Raw genomic sequence first — 14,434 nt, 5'->3', positions numbered from 1 at the left:
GATAGTTTCAGATACTTGGGTGCGAATGTGACAGGAAAGGGAGGAGTGGGGGTGGAGGTAGAATGTAGATTGAGAGAAGTGAGCAAATGCCTTGATGGATTAAAAAGTGTAATGAGAAATAGACATCTGGGAATGGATGCTAAGAGGAGGTTGTTGTTGTTGTTGTCGTTCCCCAGACTGTCTACCCGAGCAGTCCCGTCTCCCCAAGGAATGCCATAGCTGAAAATGGGTTTTCCCACAAATCCTTTATAGAGTGTATGTTGTGTTGTTTGCGTGCATGATTGTGTATAATGCAGTCTTCCATTATGTGTTGTATGGTATGGGGTGAAGTGTTACATCCTGGGCAGCTGTTCACAATGCGGTCATCCAGCCTCTTCTGGTAGCTCAGAAGTGTTGGGTGGTGACCGCACCGCAGTCTGGCCAAGTGGACTCTGTCCTTTCGTGGGAGAGAGGATTCAGAAGGGTGGATATCAGGGGGTCTGGCATGCAGCAGTGTGTTGTCTTTCATTGTGTTAATGGAGCGGTGAGTGGTATGATTATGAATATGTTTCCGGAGGCTGGTATTTGGTGGTTGTGGAGGAAGAGAAGAGAGTTGTTGTTTTAATGTTTCTTGGTGTGTGTGGGTGTTCTGCTATGTAGTGTAGCGGGTGTGATGTGTTTGTGGTGGCTGTGGCAAGTGTTTGTGTGCCTCTCATGTCGAGGTGGTCCTTGACTTTGAGGACTTTTGTTTCATGGTGTAAATGGTCTGTAGGTGTTGTATTTGTGCAGCCTGTAATTGTTTTTAGGGCTTTGTTTTGTATGATTTGAAGGGTGTTGTGGTGTGTCTCACTGAGATTAGGAGCCCATGTAGGACTCACATAATTCAACATTGAGCGTATGCATTGTTTGTATATTGTTATATTAGTTTCTTTGTTTTGTCCAAATGTTGTTCCAGTGATTGACTTAAGTGCGTTAAGTCTGGGTGTGCATTTGTTTTTTATGTTTGTGATGTGTTGTTTGAAAGACATGGATGTATCGTATGTTACACCAAGAATTTTCGGTGTGTTTGTGTGTGGTATTAGAGTGTTGTTGATGTAGAGATGAGGTATGTATTTGTGTTCTTTTGTCCAGTTGGTGAGAAGTGTTGCTGTAGATTTGGTTGGAGCTATTTTGAGTCTGTTTGTGATGAACCATGTGTTGAGTGTGTCAAGGTATGGCTGGATTATTTCTGCAGCTTTGTCTGTGTTACGATGTGTGCATGTGATTGTTATGTCGTCTGTGTATGAAGAGATTTGTATTTCTGAGGTGTCTGGTGTGGGTAAGTCATGCATGTATAGATTAAATAGTGTGGGGGATAGAACTGAGCCCTGTGGTACTCCGTTCTTAATGTTTCTGATGTGCGATGATTGGCCATTATATGACACGTAAGCATTCCTACCTGCCAGATAATTGGCTAGCCATCTTTTGGTGTTATTGTGCATGTCTATGTTATATATTTTATTTGCTAGGTTGTGGCAGGGGATAGCATCAAAAGCTTTACTAATGTCTAACGTTATATGAAGGAGTGATTGTGCCAACAGCAATGTACAGGGCAGAAACCTGGAACATGAGCGAGGAAGAGAGAAGGAGTTTGAATGTGTTTGGGATGAAAAAATGAGAAGTATGATAGGGGTTACTAGGCTAGATAGTGTGAGAAATGAGGAGGTGAGGAGGAGAACAGGGGTGGAAAGGGAGCTGGGAGATAGGGTTGATGAAAGAGTATTAGGATGGTTTGGACACATGGAAAGAATGAGTGAAGAAAGATTAGTAAAAGAAGTGTGGAAAGCAGAGGTGGAAGGAGTGAATATGAGGGGGTGTCCTAGGATGAGATGGATGGAGTGAAAGGGGCTTTAAAAAAGAGAGGAATGTCTGTAGAGGAAGGACAGGAGAGGACAGAAGATAGGGGTGAATGGAGAAGGGTTGTGTATAGATGAGGCTGTGATGCATGAGGGGGAGTGAGGAAGTATGTATGAGAAAAAATTTGATGCAGCCCGAAGGGATTTCTCCCTGTCTTCTCCTTTCCTGCATGAGGAGACGGAGAGGGGGGGTTGCCGAATTTATGAAGCGGCCTTGCTGTGGATATGCTGTGGCTTGCGACACTGCTTCAGACCCAGGGCAGTGGACAGGATGCAGGGATGACCTGTCATTAAGGAGGTGCCATGATAGGAGGGTGGAGGGGAGTGGAATATAGGGGAAATGAAATGGGTGGGAGTGATTTTCTATGCCTTTTTCTTTTTGGTTACCCCCCATGTAAGGGGGAAAAAGCCTTTGGTATATGTATGTGTGTATATATATATATATATATATATATATATATATATATATATACAAACACACACACACACACATATGTATACATATATTAGTGGCTGAAATACCCTTAACCGAAATGGATATTTTCAATGGTGCACACCTACACAATATAGCAATAAAAAATTGAATATTATTTTTAATTATAACACAATGCAATATATGTTTTTCTTATAAGAAATCAATAAAAAAAACCTTGCTAAAAGCAAATACACTACTGAACAGAGCTGCGACAATAGGTTTGAGATGCCATATTGTCTTTTGTCCAGCCCCATCAATGTCAGTTTGACATTGACATTGATGTTGTGTAAAGGGTGTTCTTCCACTCCAAGTGAATTCACCAGTGCTACAGAGCTGAGCTTCATGCTATTCTTCAAGCTATGAAACTTGTCTACACCTCGCAGTCCGAGAGGATGCCAAAACCAGCTGTCAACATCCCTGACAATAACAACAACCCTGATGACCTGTAGAATTACAGGTAATGCATTACAGGTTAGATTGGATGAATTTTATCATACTTTAATTTCTCTGACCTCCATATCTATCAAAACAAAGATGGCGTCTCAAGCAGCTGTTGTGGTTCTGTTCATTAATGTATCACTTTTAGCAGTGCTTTCTGTTATTGATTTCTGCCGAGAAAAATGTACATTACATTGATGTATTGTAATTTACAAAATGAATAATAAATTTTCTATTGCTATATCACCTGTGTGCATTTCTAAAAATCTACTGCTGAAATGCCCTTTCACCCGATCAACACTGTAATTATGACTGTTTTTAATTAGATGATTATTTGCTCCATGATTACCAAGCATATTGTCTTCATATATGAATAATGTTCATATATGGAGAATGGTTGTGTATGGATGATGATGATGTGATGCATGAAAGAGAGTGGGTGGGGGATAGGGGGTGAGGGAGTATGTGTGAATGATATTTTGATGCAGCCCAACGGGATTTTTTCCCGCCTTCTCTTTTTCTGTACGAAGGGACAGAGAGGGGGGTCACCAATTAAATGAACCGACCTTGTTGTGGATGTGCTGTGTCTTGCTACATTGCTTCTGACCCAAGGCAGTGGGCAAGATGCAGGGATGACCTATCATCCAGTAGGAGCCAAGAAAGGAGGGAGGGGGTGAGTGGGAGTGGAGTATGTGGGGATGGAATTTGTGGAAGTAGATTTTATGACTTTGTTTTTTTGGCTACCTCCCTTATAAGGGGGGAAAACCTGTTGGTACATGTATAATACATCAAAGTAAATATATGTTTTCCTTGGCGGAAATCAATAACAGAAGTTGCTTCTGACCCAGGGCAGTGGACAAGGTGCAGGGATGACCCGTCATCCAGGAGGTGCTTAGATAAGAGGGAGGGTGGAGGGGTGTGGAATGTATTCAGGGATGGAGTGGGTGGGAATGATTTTATGCCTTTTCCTTTTTGGCTACCTCCCTTGTAAGGGGGAAAAAGCCTTGGTATATGTATATATGCTAAAAGGGATACACAAATAAATATAGCTACTGCGACTGCTTGATATGCCATTTACATTTTGGTAGATGCACAGGTCTAAGAAATCAAAGTATGATAAAGATTTTTATTCTAACCTAACCTACATAACTTGCTTTTAGTAATCCTGTATCTGTGATTCTAGAGGTCATTAGGGTCTTTGTTGTCATCTTCAACCTCCTAACCTACCAAAACAAAAGATTGTGTCTCAAGGAGCCAACACTTCATTTGTTTATATATCACTTTTAGAAATGTTTTCTCTTGATTTCCACAAAAAAAAGTATTACATTGATGTACTATGATTTACAAAATCAATATTTAATTTTCTAATGCTACATCATGTACGTGTGCAATTCTAAAAAAATACCAAATAATCTTTTATAATGATTGGATCAAATTTCACACATGCAAAGTATATGGTTTGCTTACCGGTCAAAACGTCCCCGGGTGAGACCAAAACGTCCTCGGGTCAAAATGCCCCCTGGTCAATACGTCCTAGCTAGGGTCAAAACTCCATTCAATTCTTCCCGTTAGTATTACCATTTTTGAAGTTAACGTAATCTAAAACCAACAGCCCTTGTCATTTGTACCATAAATTACTGCTGAATTTGATAAATCGCTCCGTCGGTCGCGCCAGGGTTGATCGAGGCTCGCTGGGCGTAATTTCTACATTTCAATCCCCCCTTCCCTCTCCACACACACACATACCCGACCTACATTTATGCTGAATTACGAGTAAGGTATGATTGGAATTTTTAATAAAGTAAACTTATGAAAATGGTGTAAATATTGTATAATTATGACATCTTAATAATAATGTGTGTAACACAGATCTACTACGGTGGTGTGTGCATGTGGGTGCATTATTTTACACATTTTCTTTCAAATGTGTGATTTCCATATAATTTGATCAAAGAGAAGTCACGTTTTTATCCTCTGTTAAATTACCGACCTTAGCTACAAATACCATCCAACTCACTAATTACCGACCAAACCCGAACAAGGACGGTTTTTGCTCAAATGTACAATTTTATATAAGAAATTAGAATATGGTTGCAACCATATGCTATTTTTTTTTTTATATAAAATTACGCATTTGAGTAAAAACTGTTCCAGTTCGGATTTGGTCTGTTATTAGTCAGTAAAAGTCACACATTTTAAAGAAAATAGTTCAAATAATTCAACTATATGCAATCTATCACACTAATAATACAATAGTAAGAAACATAATACAGTGTATTTTGATCCATACCATCAGTGATCATACATGGCAGGCTGGACGAATCGAAGCTGTGGTCGGTAATTTTGCCAAGGCTAAAAACGTAACTTTTCTTTCGTCAAATTACATGGAAATCACACATTAGAAAGTAGTTCAAATGATGCAACCATATCCTAATTTTTTATATAAAATGGTGCATTTGACCAAAAACCGTCCTTGTTCAGGTTTGGTCGGTTATTAGCGAGTCGGACGGTATTCGTAGCTATGGTAGGCAATTCTGCAGAGGATAAAAACGTGACTTCTCTTTGATCAAATTATATGGAAATCACACATTTTAAAGAAAATATGTCAAATAATGCAACTGTATATATAAAATTGCGCATTTGAGCAAAAACCGTCCTTGTTTGGGTTTGGTCGGTAATTAGTGAGACCGCTAATTAGCTATTGCATGTCTGATCTCAAACGGTAGAATACGTACTGACTTTGTATGTGTATACAACATTGAAGACACTTGGTCATTCATTCACGGTTGTAGTCTCCTTAATTACAGATTAGATGTGGTTTATCAATTATTTTCATCGTGAACAGACAAGTACATTGCAGAACGGGGATGTTATGGTACTACCACACCGAGGACGTTTTGACTGGATACCTATGGTTCCAGTGCCTATGGTTCTAACTTACCATCTGAAAAGACTAAAAGCAAATACTTAGGAATTACCAGCAAAAACTTGGATGCAAGTAATGAGAAATGGAAAAGGAACTTTTAAGGTGTGTAGATACTAGGACATTATGACCAAAGAGATGATATGACTAAAGGATGTTATGACCAAGGGACATTTTGGGCTTAGAACATTATGACCAAGGTATGTTTTGACCAAGTAATGGGTGTGACATCTTGAATTTGGGACATTATCATTATGGCCAGTCACCCTAAACCCAAGCCAGCCCCATTATCAGACATCAATGTTTGGTAAAATTCCAAACATGCAAGCACAGATATTTAATATAAGACTTACTCATAACCATCCCATAGCACACACAAAAAGATCTTTCAGTTGGAAAAAAGAAGTGAAAAGTCATATGCATGCTATTAAAATATAACTCAATGTTTTATAGTGTCATTCATGCAAATCTGATTTTGCTTTCCACTGCAAATCACTTGTTTTAACCAAAAGTACAAGTTATGAAGAGCACTAAGAATTTATTGAGATAGCTTAACCCCTTTTGCTGGCAGCCACATAAAAAAATGTGCATAAATAGAATTAACAGGGTTAATCATGTAATCATCCATTACACTTTACTACCTAACTTTAATACTTGAGGTCTTTCACTCAGTCTTTCGACCAAAGGCCGTTCATGACATATTTAATTTAGTAAATATATAACATTGTCTTCGTTGACGGATTATGTGCCACTAGGTACCCCTTATACTGTCGGGGTAGCCTTTCCATAACATTTAGACGTACCTGCACCCGTGGGTCCAAAGCCTCTTCTTCAGCTACAACCCCTGCGTTTGTTACTTCAGCCATTGTTTTGCCCTACCCGATGCCTTTTTCAAGGCAGCTCTTCAATGTATATTACACAACGCAGTAGTTTGCCTCCCATTCAGCCTACTCCTCTGATGAGTCTCACAACGTCATGACAGCGTATACTTTTGTGCGCCCTCTAGTTCCTTCCAGGCGCACGACACACGCTCATACCTCAGTCACTGATTTCCTTGAACTATCTGACGAGAAAATGCGAAATATCAGCTTTCTATAAGTGTATAAACTTAGTGATTGTAAACAAATATCAGGAAAGTGAATCAAATTCAGTAACTATTCTAAACCGATTTAATTTTTTATTTTCTTTTCATAGTAACAGAATATACAATCCAGTACTATATAAACCTTCGAACAGTTTCCTTATACAGTTACGTTCCTGTGTAGCTGATTATAGGGTTATGTACATAGTGACGTACTTAATAAAAAATGTTGAAATTGCACAATTTAAGCACAAAGGAGCCTTCCAACTAAGCCAGCATATTGCCGTTATGATATACGAATAGGAATTTTCGTTTTAAGAATTTAAATCAACTTAGATATGTGCACTGCACGGAAGTCAATCTATAAAGGTCAGAACAACTGGTAATATAATAACATTCTTGCATTTACGTGATGCATATGTAATCATCATTCATTCAAAACCCAACTTCATAATATGGAAAAAGTCCGGTAAATTCCCTATCTTAGAGTTTGCGATGGCGATTTGAGCTAGACGAGCTTAACCTTTACTCGCTTTTTCTAATTAAGTTTTTTTAACTAACTAGAGAAATTAATTATGGTACCCTTCGTAGACCTCGATCTAATTTACTTTATCATTCTAATGTTCTTGCGAGGAGAATGAATGAACTGCGATAAGTTGGCGGATTGTTATGTCAACCTTTCCAGCCGATATTCTATTGTTTATTCATCCGGGAATCAGAGAAGTTGACGCATGCGCAGTTGGTGTGTTTCGTCAACCATTATTTTGCCAGGAACTAATCTTATCCCTTTAATTTGTAAGTATTAATTCGGGTGCCCGGGTGAGATTTGTGATAAAGGATAAACATGAAGAGTGAAGCAAAGGGTCATACGTGACACGAAAAAAAAAATTGTGATATAAACTTTTACATGAAAGGCTGTGAACACTCAAATATGCTGGCATCTCTCAGCTGTCGTCACTCAGTCCGGTTGACATTAATGTAAAATTAAACTTTGTAGAAAATATTAGGGGAATTCCAGGATATTTTATATGAACATTGGGTAATTTATTGTGGTAGCAGATATATGGCGTAGTTATTGCCTCTATAGACGTCACGCGAAAACGAAACAAATTGTAATTGAAAATATGTCCAGGTTAGAAGTAGGACTGGGTTGGGTCTTGCAAACAATGGCTAGGTTACGAGGTCATATACGTTTATGCAAAATTATATGGTCTGGTATCACGACGACTTTATAAAGAGTTCTTGATACATTGAGAATAGTAACGAGGGTGTACAGAAATGTGTTATGCGTGTCATGGTCTTGGTAATTGTGGAGAAAGTTAAGGCTGCCATCCCAGCCTCTTGGATTGTTTATTTATATGTATTACCTCTGTGTGAATTTTAAATGCTTAAAGAAAGATGAAAAAGTGAGATTAAATTAATTTTGGAGAATCAGAATTTAGGAAAAGAGAGTATTGTTGGCTTTAAGCTGTTGTGAAATTAGATCCTTTCAAGGCTGCATCTTACCCAGGGGCATTGTTGACATTCAAGGAATTTAAATCACTTTGATGCCTTCCATATTCTGTGCATATATATGGCGACTACCAGGTATGTCAAATTGTAGTATTTGTTGCTAATAGCTGACTTTTCTTTTAAACAAATATTATATACTTTATTCTTACCCAAGTTAGTCTAATATTAAACCCTATCACCTATGCAAGACTAAGTGCGAATTAAGAAATATGAATGACCATAATATAGAAGGGAATGAAATATTGGAACCAAACTGTTGATAGGTTGCAGTATCATAGAATGTGTACAGTTGGATGTTAAGACCCCGTATGTATTATTTTGAATGGAATTTTTAATTGTGAAAAAAATACAGTAATATAAAAAGTATTCAGAAATTGTTAACGTTGGATAGGAAGTTCTCCCTCAGCTGACTATAATGAGTTGGAAAGGTAATTAGAACAATAATAGGAAAGGGAGCATTGAGTCAATTAATGTGAAATATCGGAAACATGAAAAAAAAACTCCCATAATATTTTGGCCTGTTATCCCTTGAGAAAATGAGAAAGACTTGGAGTTGACCCAAGTCTTCAGTATTATAAAAGGAATTGGTGATATGAGAATTGAGAATAGTTTCATAGTTAACAGTGACCAGGTAAGAAGTAATAATATGTTTTCAGGATCTATCTACAGTATATACTGTGGGCTTCTTCCCCCACATATGGGAGGTAGCCAGTCCAGGCATGCACCCATTCTCACCCATCCACCACCCTTTGTTGCCTCTCTCTCATCGTACCTTCTCATGGATGAAGGGTCATCTCTGTCTTTTGCACACTGCTTTTGGGTCAGAGCAGTTAGAGTTTTTACGAGAGTAGTAGAGCTTGTGCAGGGCTGACCCATCATCCAGGAGGTGCTAAGATAAGAGGGAGGGTGGAGGGGTGTGGAGTGTATTCAGGGATGGAATGGGTGGGAATGATTTTATGCCTTTTCCTTTTTGGCTACCTCCCTTGTAAGGGGGAAAAAGCCTTGGTATATGTATGTATGTAGTAGAGCTTGTGTTAGGACTAGAAATGGAGAGAGTGAATGGTTTGAGGTAAAGGTGGGACTTCGTCAGGGATGTGTTATGTCGCCCTGGCTGTTCAATCTATACATGGATGGGGTGGTGCAGGAGGTGAATGCAAGGGTAGTGGGTAGGGGGTTGGAGATGACTAAAGAAAATTGAGGAAAGTAGGAAATAAGCCAGTTACTGTTTGCTGATGACACTGTGCTTGTGGCAGGATCAGAGAAGGGATTGAATAAGTTAGTGACAGAGTTTGAGGTGTGTGAAAGAAGGAAGCTAAAGATAAATGTGGGCAAAAGCAAGGTGATGAGATGTACAAGGGGTGAGAGTGACAGCAGGCTGGAAGTGAGCATTAAGGGAGAGAGACTGGAGGAAGTGGATAGTTTTAGATCCTTGGGTGCAAATGTGGCAGGAAAGGGAGGAGTGGGGGTGGAGGTAGAATGTAGATTGAGAGAAGCGAGTAAATGCCTTGGTGGATTAAAAAGTGTAATGAGAAATAGATATCTGGGAATGGATGCTAAGAGGAGGTTATATGAAGGAGTGATTATACCAACAGCACTGTACGGGGCAGAAACTTGGAACATATGAGAGGAAGAGAGAAGGAGTTTGAATGTGTTTGAGATGAAATGTCTGAGAAGTATGATAGGGGATACTAGGCTAGATAGAGTGAGAAGTGATGAGGAGAACAGGGGTGGAAAGGGAGTTGGGAGATAGGGTTGATGAAAGAGTATTAGGATGGTTTGGACATATGGAAAGAATGAGTGAAGAAAGATTAGTAAAAGAGGTGTTGAAGGCAGAGGTGGATGGAGTGAATATGAGGGGGTGCTCTAGGATGAGATGGATAGATGGGGTAAAAGGGGCATTACAAAAGAGAGGAATGTCTGTTGAGGAAGGATGGGAGAGGACAGAAGATAGTGGTGAATGGAGAAGGGGTGTGTATGGATGGTGCTGTGATGCATGAGGGGGAGTGGGTGGGGGGTGAGGAAGTATGTATGAGAAATAATTTGACACAGCCCAAAGGGATTTCTCCCCGTCTTCTCCTTTTCTGCATGAGAGGACGGAGAGGGGAAGGGTCGACGGATTAATGAAGTGGCCTTGCTGTGGATGTGCTGTGTCTTGCGACACTTCTTCTGACCCAGGGGAGTGGACAGGATGCAGGGATGACCCATCATCCAGGAGGTGCCAAAATGAGAGGGAGGGAGGGAGGGGAGGGGAATATGAAGGGGATGGAATGAGTGGGAGTGGTTTCTATGCCTTTTTCTATTTGGCTACCTCCCATGTAAGGGGGAAAAGAACCTTTGGTATATGTATGTATGTTTTGGGTCAGAAAGAATAAAGCAAGACAGTTCAGGATAGACATGTTAATACAAATTTTGCTGACTGGAAACTTGGGGCAATGGTTAGATTGTTCTTGTTTGCCTGTTATTTATCTCATTAGGAAATAATTGATATTAGGCTGAAGTCTAGGATGCTTTGGTGATACCAGGGAAGCAATCACTGGTTATCATCTCTCATAGTGTATTTACTTAGTTGAATATAGAGAGTCTTCCTTATAGCTGTCATGGACCATTGCTGCTGTCACCCTGAGATTCCTCTTTCTTAAGTTCAATCTCATATGGAAAAGGAAATGCATTTCAAATTCATAGAGATCTTGGGCTTGGTTTAGACACTGAATGCCTACCCCAAGGGTATTGCTTCACGCACATGCCATTGCCAATATCAACAGTCTTTGAGCAAGCTCCCGTAGAGCCACCCTACCCACCCAAAGAATTCTTGCCAGGTTTGATCATATTGCCTCAGCCATGAATTCTGTGGGCATTTCATTTGGCTCTATCAAGTGTTGTCTCGTTGAGACCATCCTGAAGGTGAAATCAACATCAGGGAAAAGTTCCACATCTCCATATAGCTGGAGTCGATGGTTTTGAATGATGCTGGTAGCAGGCTTAGACTTAGTCTCACAGTACAGTCTTTGGTATGATACAAAGTCATTCTAGTGATACACCATGATTCTCTGAAGGCACTTAGTACTAAAGACATGCACATACCTCTTTAAGTCATTATTCAATGTCCTCGATGCCTCACAGGCATATAGCAGGACAGGGAACACAAGGGTGAAGACTCAGATCTTAGTCCTCTTGCATAGGTATCAACAATACTATATACCCTTCGATATGATGACGCCTATGTAGGGGTCATGAGGAGCAAGTGGGTACGCGAGGATGCCGATGTCGGTGTCTTGATTATATTTATTGTAGTTGTACCTGTGTGACCCCCATACTCTGTAAACTGGCTTCATCATATTTTCTATGGTTTTCAAAATTCACGGGTGAAAGAGAACGAGCAATACAGGGGTAAATTTATTTGTTATAATGCGAGTATTATGACACAACGTCGCACATCTGGCAGCTAATGCTGCCCGCGAGATTTTGGCCCGGAGTGAAGGGGTTAAGTGTATCTATAATGAGTACTAACAAGTATGCAATCGATCTTCTAGGTCACTCCTTCCGCATTATTGCACCATGTCTATTGGTGTGGCTCCTGTGTCTGGTACCAGTAATCCTCAGTTTATTGGACTGTGCAGAGTTCAGAAACATGGTGGCCAATACACTCTTCATAGCCAACTCTGTCGATGCCAGTAACCACATTGAAGGTGTCCAAAACAATTAATGTGTCTTGTGGCAGACACTGGTCAACCATAAACTCAGTAGGATCAATTACTACAGTAAGATGTTGTTCAGCCTAACCAGCATCATACAATCATCAACTGGATTAACTTGTATAACAGCATGCTGTAGTTAGCTAGGTATGCCTACGACTACTTCCACAAGGTGGGCCCCATAGATGTGGTTCAACAGAAGTAGGTGTAACCCTCACTACTGGTCTTACCACTGCCTAGTCCTCTTACCTCTGAGAGAGCCATCCAGTCAAAGATTCCTGGGCTCCAACAATAACAAGGGTAGTTGATTATCCTTGGAGAGGGAAGGATGGTCCAGGTGTTTACACAGAGAGCCCATCAGAGATTCTCTGAGCCTGACTAGATGTGTTTGTATCTCACTTGCAACACACACACACACACACCACACACACACACACACACCACACACACACACACAAACAGATTAACAAAATTGTCGGGAGGACTTACAACTTGCTAAAATCAATAAAAGTGGCATTTGCATACTTGGACGAAGACATGATAAAAAAAAAATATTGGTTACATTGATAAGGCCTAGACTAGAGTATGCGGCGACATTGTGGTCCCCCAGTACCAACCTCCCCTGATTAGCAAGACTAGAGGAAAAACTTGAACAAATGACCGAACATTGGGAGAATAGGTTCGGTAACATAGCAAAGATTGTGCTGAGAGTTGAAAAATTGGAAGAACTAGAGAAGATGAACAAAAACTTAACTAATGAAGTAAAAGAGGAGAATGAAGAATTAAAGAGGAATAATAACAACAACAAAGAGGCCATACCAAAAGAAGCACAGGGTTGGAAAAAAATCCAAGAAAACAGTAAAGTTGCATTTACTGATATAATTAAACAGCAAATGAAAGAACAAACTGAAGACTAAGTTATTAAAGTGATGAGACAGAAGGAGAATATAGTAAGAGACTTAGCAGATAAAAAGAAATGTATAATTATATTAGGAATGGAAGAGAAATATAACCTAAATAGAACCACAAGAATCAATGAGGAAAAAGAAATAGTAAGCAGTTTACTAGAATTAGTTCAAGAAGATGAACCTGAAATCATGAAACAAATTGAAGAGATGTTTAAACTTGGAAAGTATAGTACAGATAAGACCAGACCAATTAAGATTAAATTCAGGTCACAAACGACGGCAGAGAATATCTTATCCAAAACAGGGAAACTAGCAGCAAGTGAACAATATAAAAAGGTATGGATAGAAAAAGAAATGGATAAAGAGGAAAGAGAGGAGGAAAAAATGAAAAGACATGAAGTTAAGGAAAAAAACCGAGAACAGAACAGTCAGAAAAAGAGAAATTCTATCGGAGAGTAGTGAATATGAAAGTAAGGAAATATGACATACTAAAGAAAAACAAAAGGGAAACAGAGAATACAATGGAAGTGGCAGAAAACTAAGTGTCTTACACAAATATAGATGAATTAATAACAGGATTGAATGAGCTGAATGAAATACAAAAGGACACAGAAAGAAAATCAAGAAAGACAGCTATAGAAGAGATCTGAAAAAGAACAGCTTTCCTCACGGAGTAATAGACAGTTGGAACAAGTTAGATGAGAAAGTAGTGTGTGCAAAAACAATACATGAATTTAAAAATAGTTTAGATAAAATGAGATATGAAGACAGGACACCATGAGCATAGCTCCCCTTCCCGTAAAATACAACTAGGTAAATACACACACACTTTCGTCGGATGGATGGCGAGAATTGGAGTTCCAAAGAAAAAGAAAAATCTACATGGATCTCAATGTCAAGGAAGTACTTTATTGTATTTATAGGGAAGGGAAAAGCTCGTGGTGTAGTGGGAAGGTGATAAAAGAGGAGAAGGGGAGGGATTACTGAGGGAAATGGAAGGGGAGGACTTGGTCCAGGAGGCCAGGCGTCTTGTAAACAAGACAAGGACCGAGGATGATTTTGGAGACAATTGGACTAACAAAAATGTAAAGATTAGAAATTTAGATAAGAGCAGCACAGTGGAAGGTGAAGATAATAATTTCCAGGGATTTAATGAGGGGGGGGGATGCCAACCTCCCCCAATAAGCAAGACTAGAGGAAAAACTTGAAAAAATGACCAAACATTGGGAAAGTAGGTTCGGTAACAAGAGAGTTGAAAAATTGGAAGAACTAGAGAAGGTGAACAAAAACTTAACTAAAGAAATAGAAGAATTAAAAAGACAGTTAAAAGAAGTAAAAGAAGAGAATGAGGAATTAAAGAGGAATAATAAAGACAATAAAGAGGTTATAGCAAAAGAAGCACAGCATTGGAAAAAAAATCCAAGAAAATAGTAAAGTTGCATTTACTGACATAAAACAGCAAATGAAAGAACAAACTGAAGACTCGGTTATTAAAGTGATGAGACAGAAGGAGAATATAGTAAGAGACTTA

General features: G+C 39.4%; 2 protein-coding genes across 7 annotated transcripts in view; one reads left to right on the top strand and one right to left on the bottom strand.

Annotated features, from left to right (window-relative positions):
• Nucleotides 1-6,787, bottom strand: part of LOC143022257 (SH3 domain-binding protein 5-like) — a 138,062-nt gene extending 131,275 nt beyond the window's left edge. For all 3 annotated transcript variants that reach the window (XM_076180404.1, XM_076180408.1, XM_076180398.1), the window contains exon 1: nucleotides 6,514-6,787. In XM_076180404.1, the coding sequence (XP_076036519.1) occupies nucleotides 6,514-6,576 (63 nt within the window). In that variant the 5' untranslated portion in view covers nucleotides 6,577-6,787. The remainder of the gene's footprint in view (nucleotides 1-6,513) is intronic.
• A 676-nt stretch (nucleotides 6,788-7,463) lies between these two features.
• The window catches only part of LOC143022228 (uncharacterized), an 88,320-nt gene continuing 81,349 nt past the window's right edge, over nucleotides 7,464-14,434 (top strand). For all 4 annotated transcript variants that reach the window (XM_076180347.1, XM_076180363.1, XM_076180355.1 and 1 more), the window contains exon 1: nucleotides 7,464-7,586. The gene's annotated coding sequence lies outside the window, so the exon portion shown is untranslated. The remainder of the gene's footprint in view (nucleotides 7,587-14,434) is intronic.

This window comes from Oratosquilla oratoria, chromosome 3 (genome assembly GCF_046742065.1).
Source record: "Oratosquilla oratoria isolate Oo_2021 chromosome 3, ASM4674206v1, whole genome shotgun sequence".
NCBI lineage: Eukaryota > Metazoa > Arthropoda > Malacostraca > Stomatopoda > Squillidae > Oratosquilla > Oratosquilla oratoria.
This window is presented reverse-complemented; position numbering and strand designations above follow the sequence as displayed.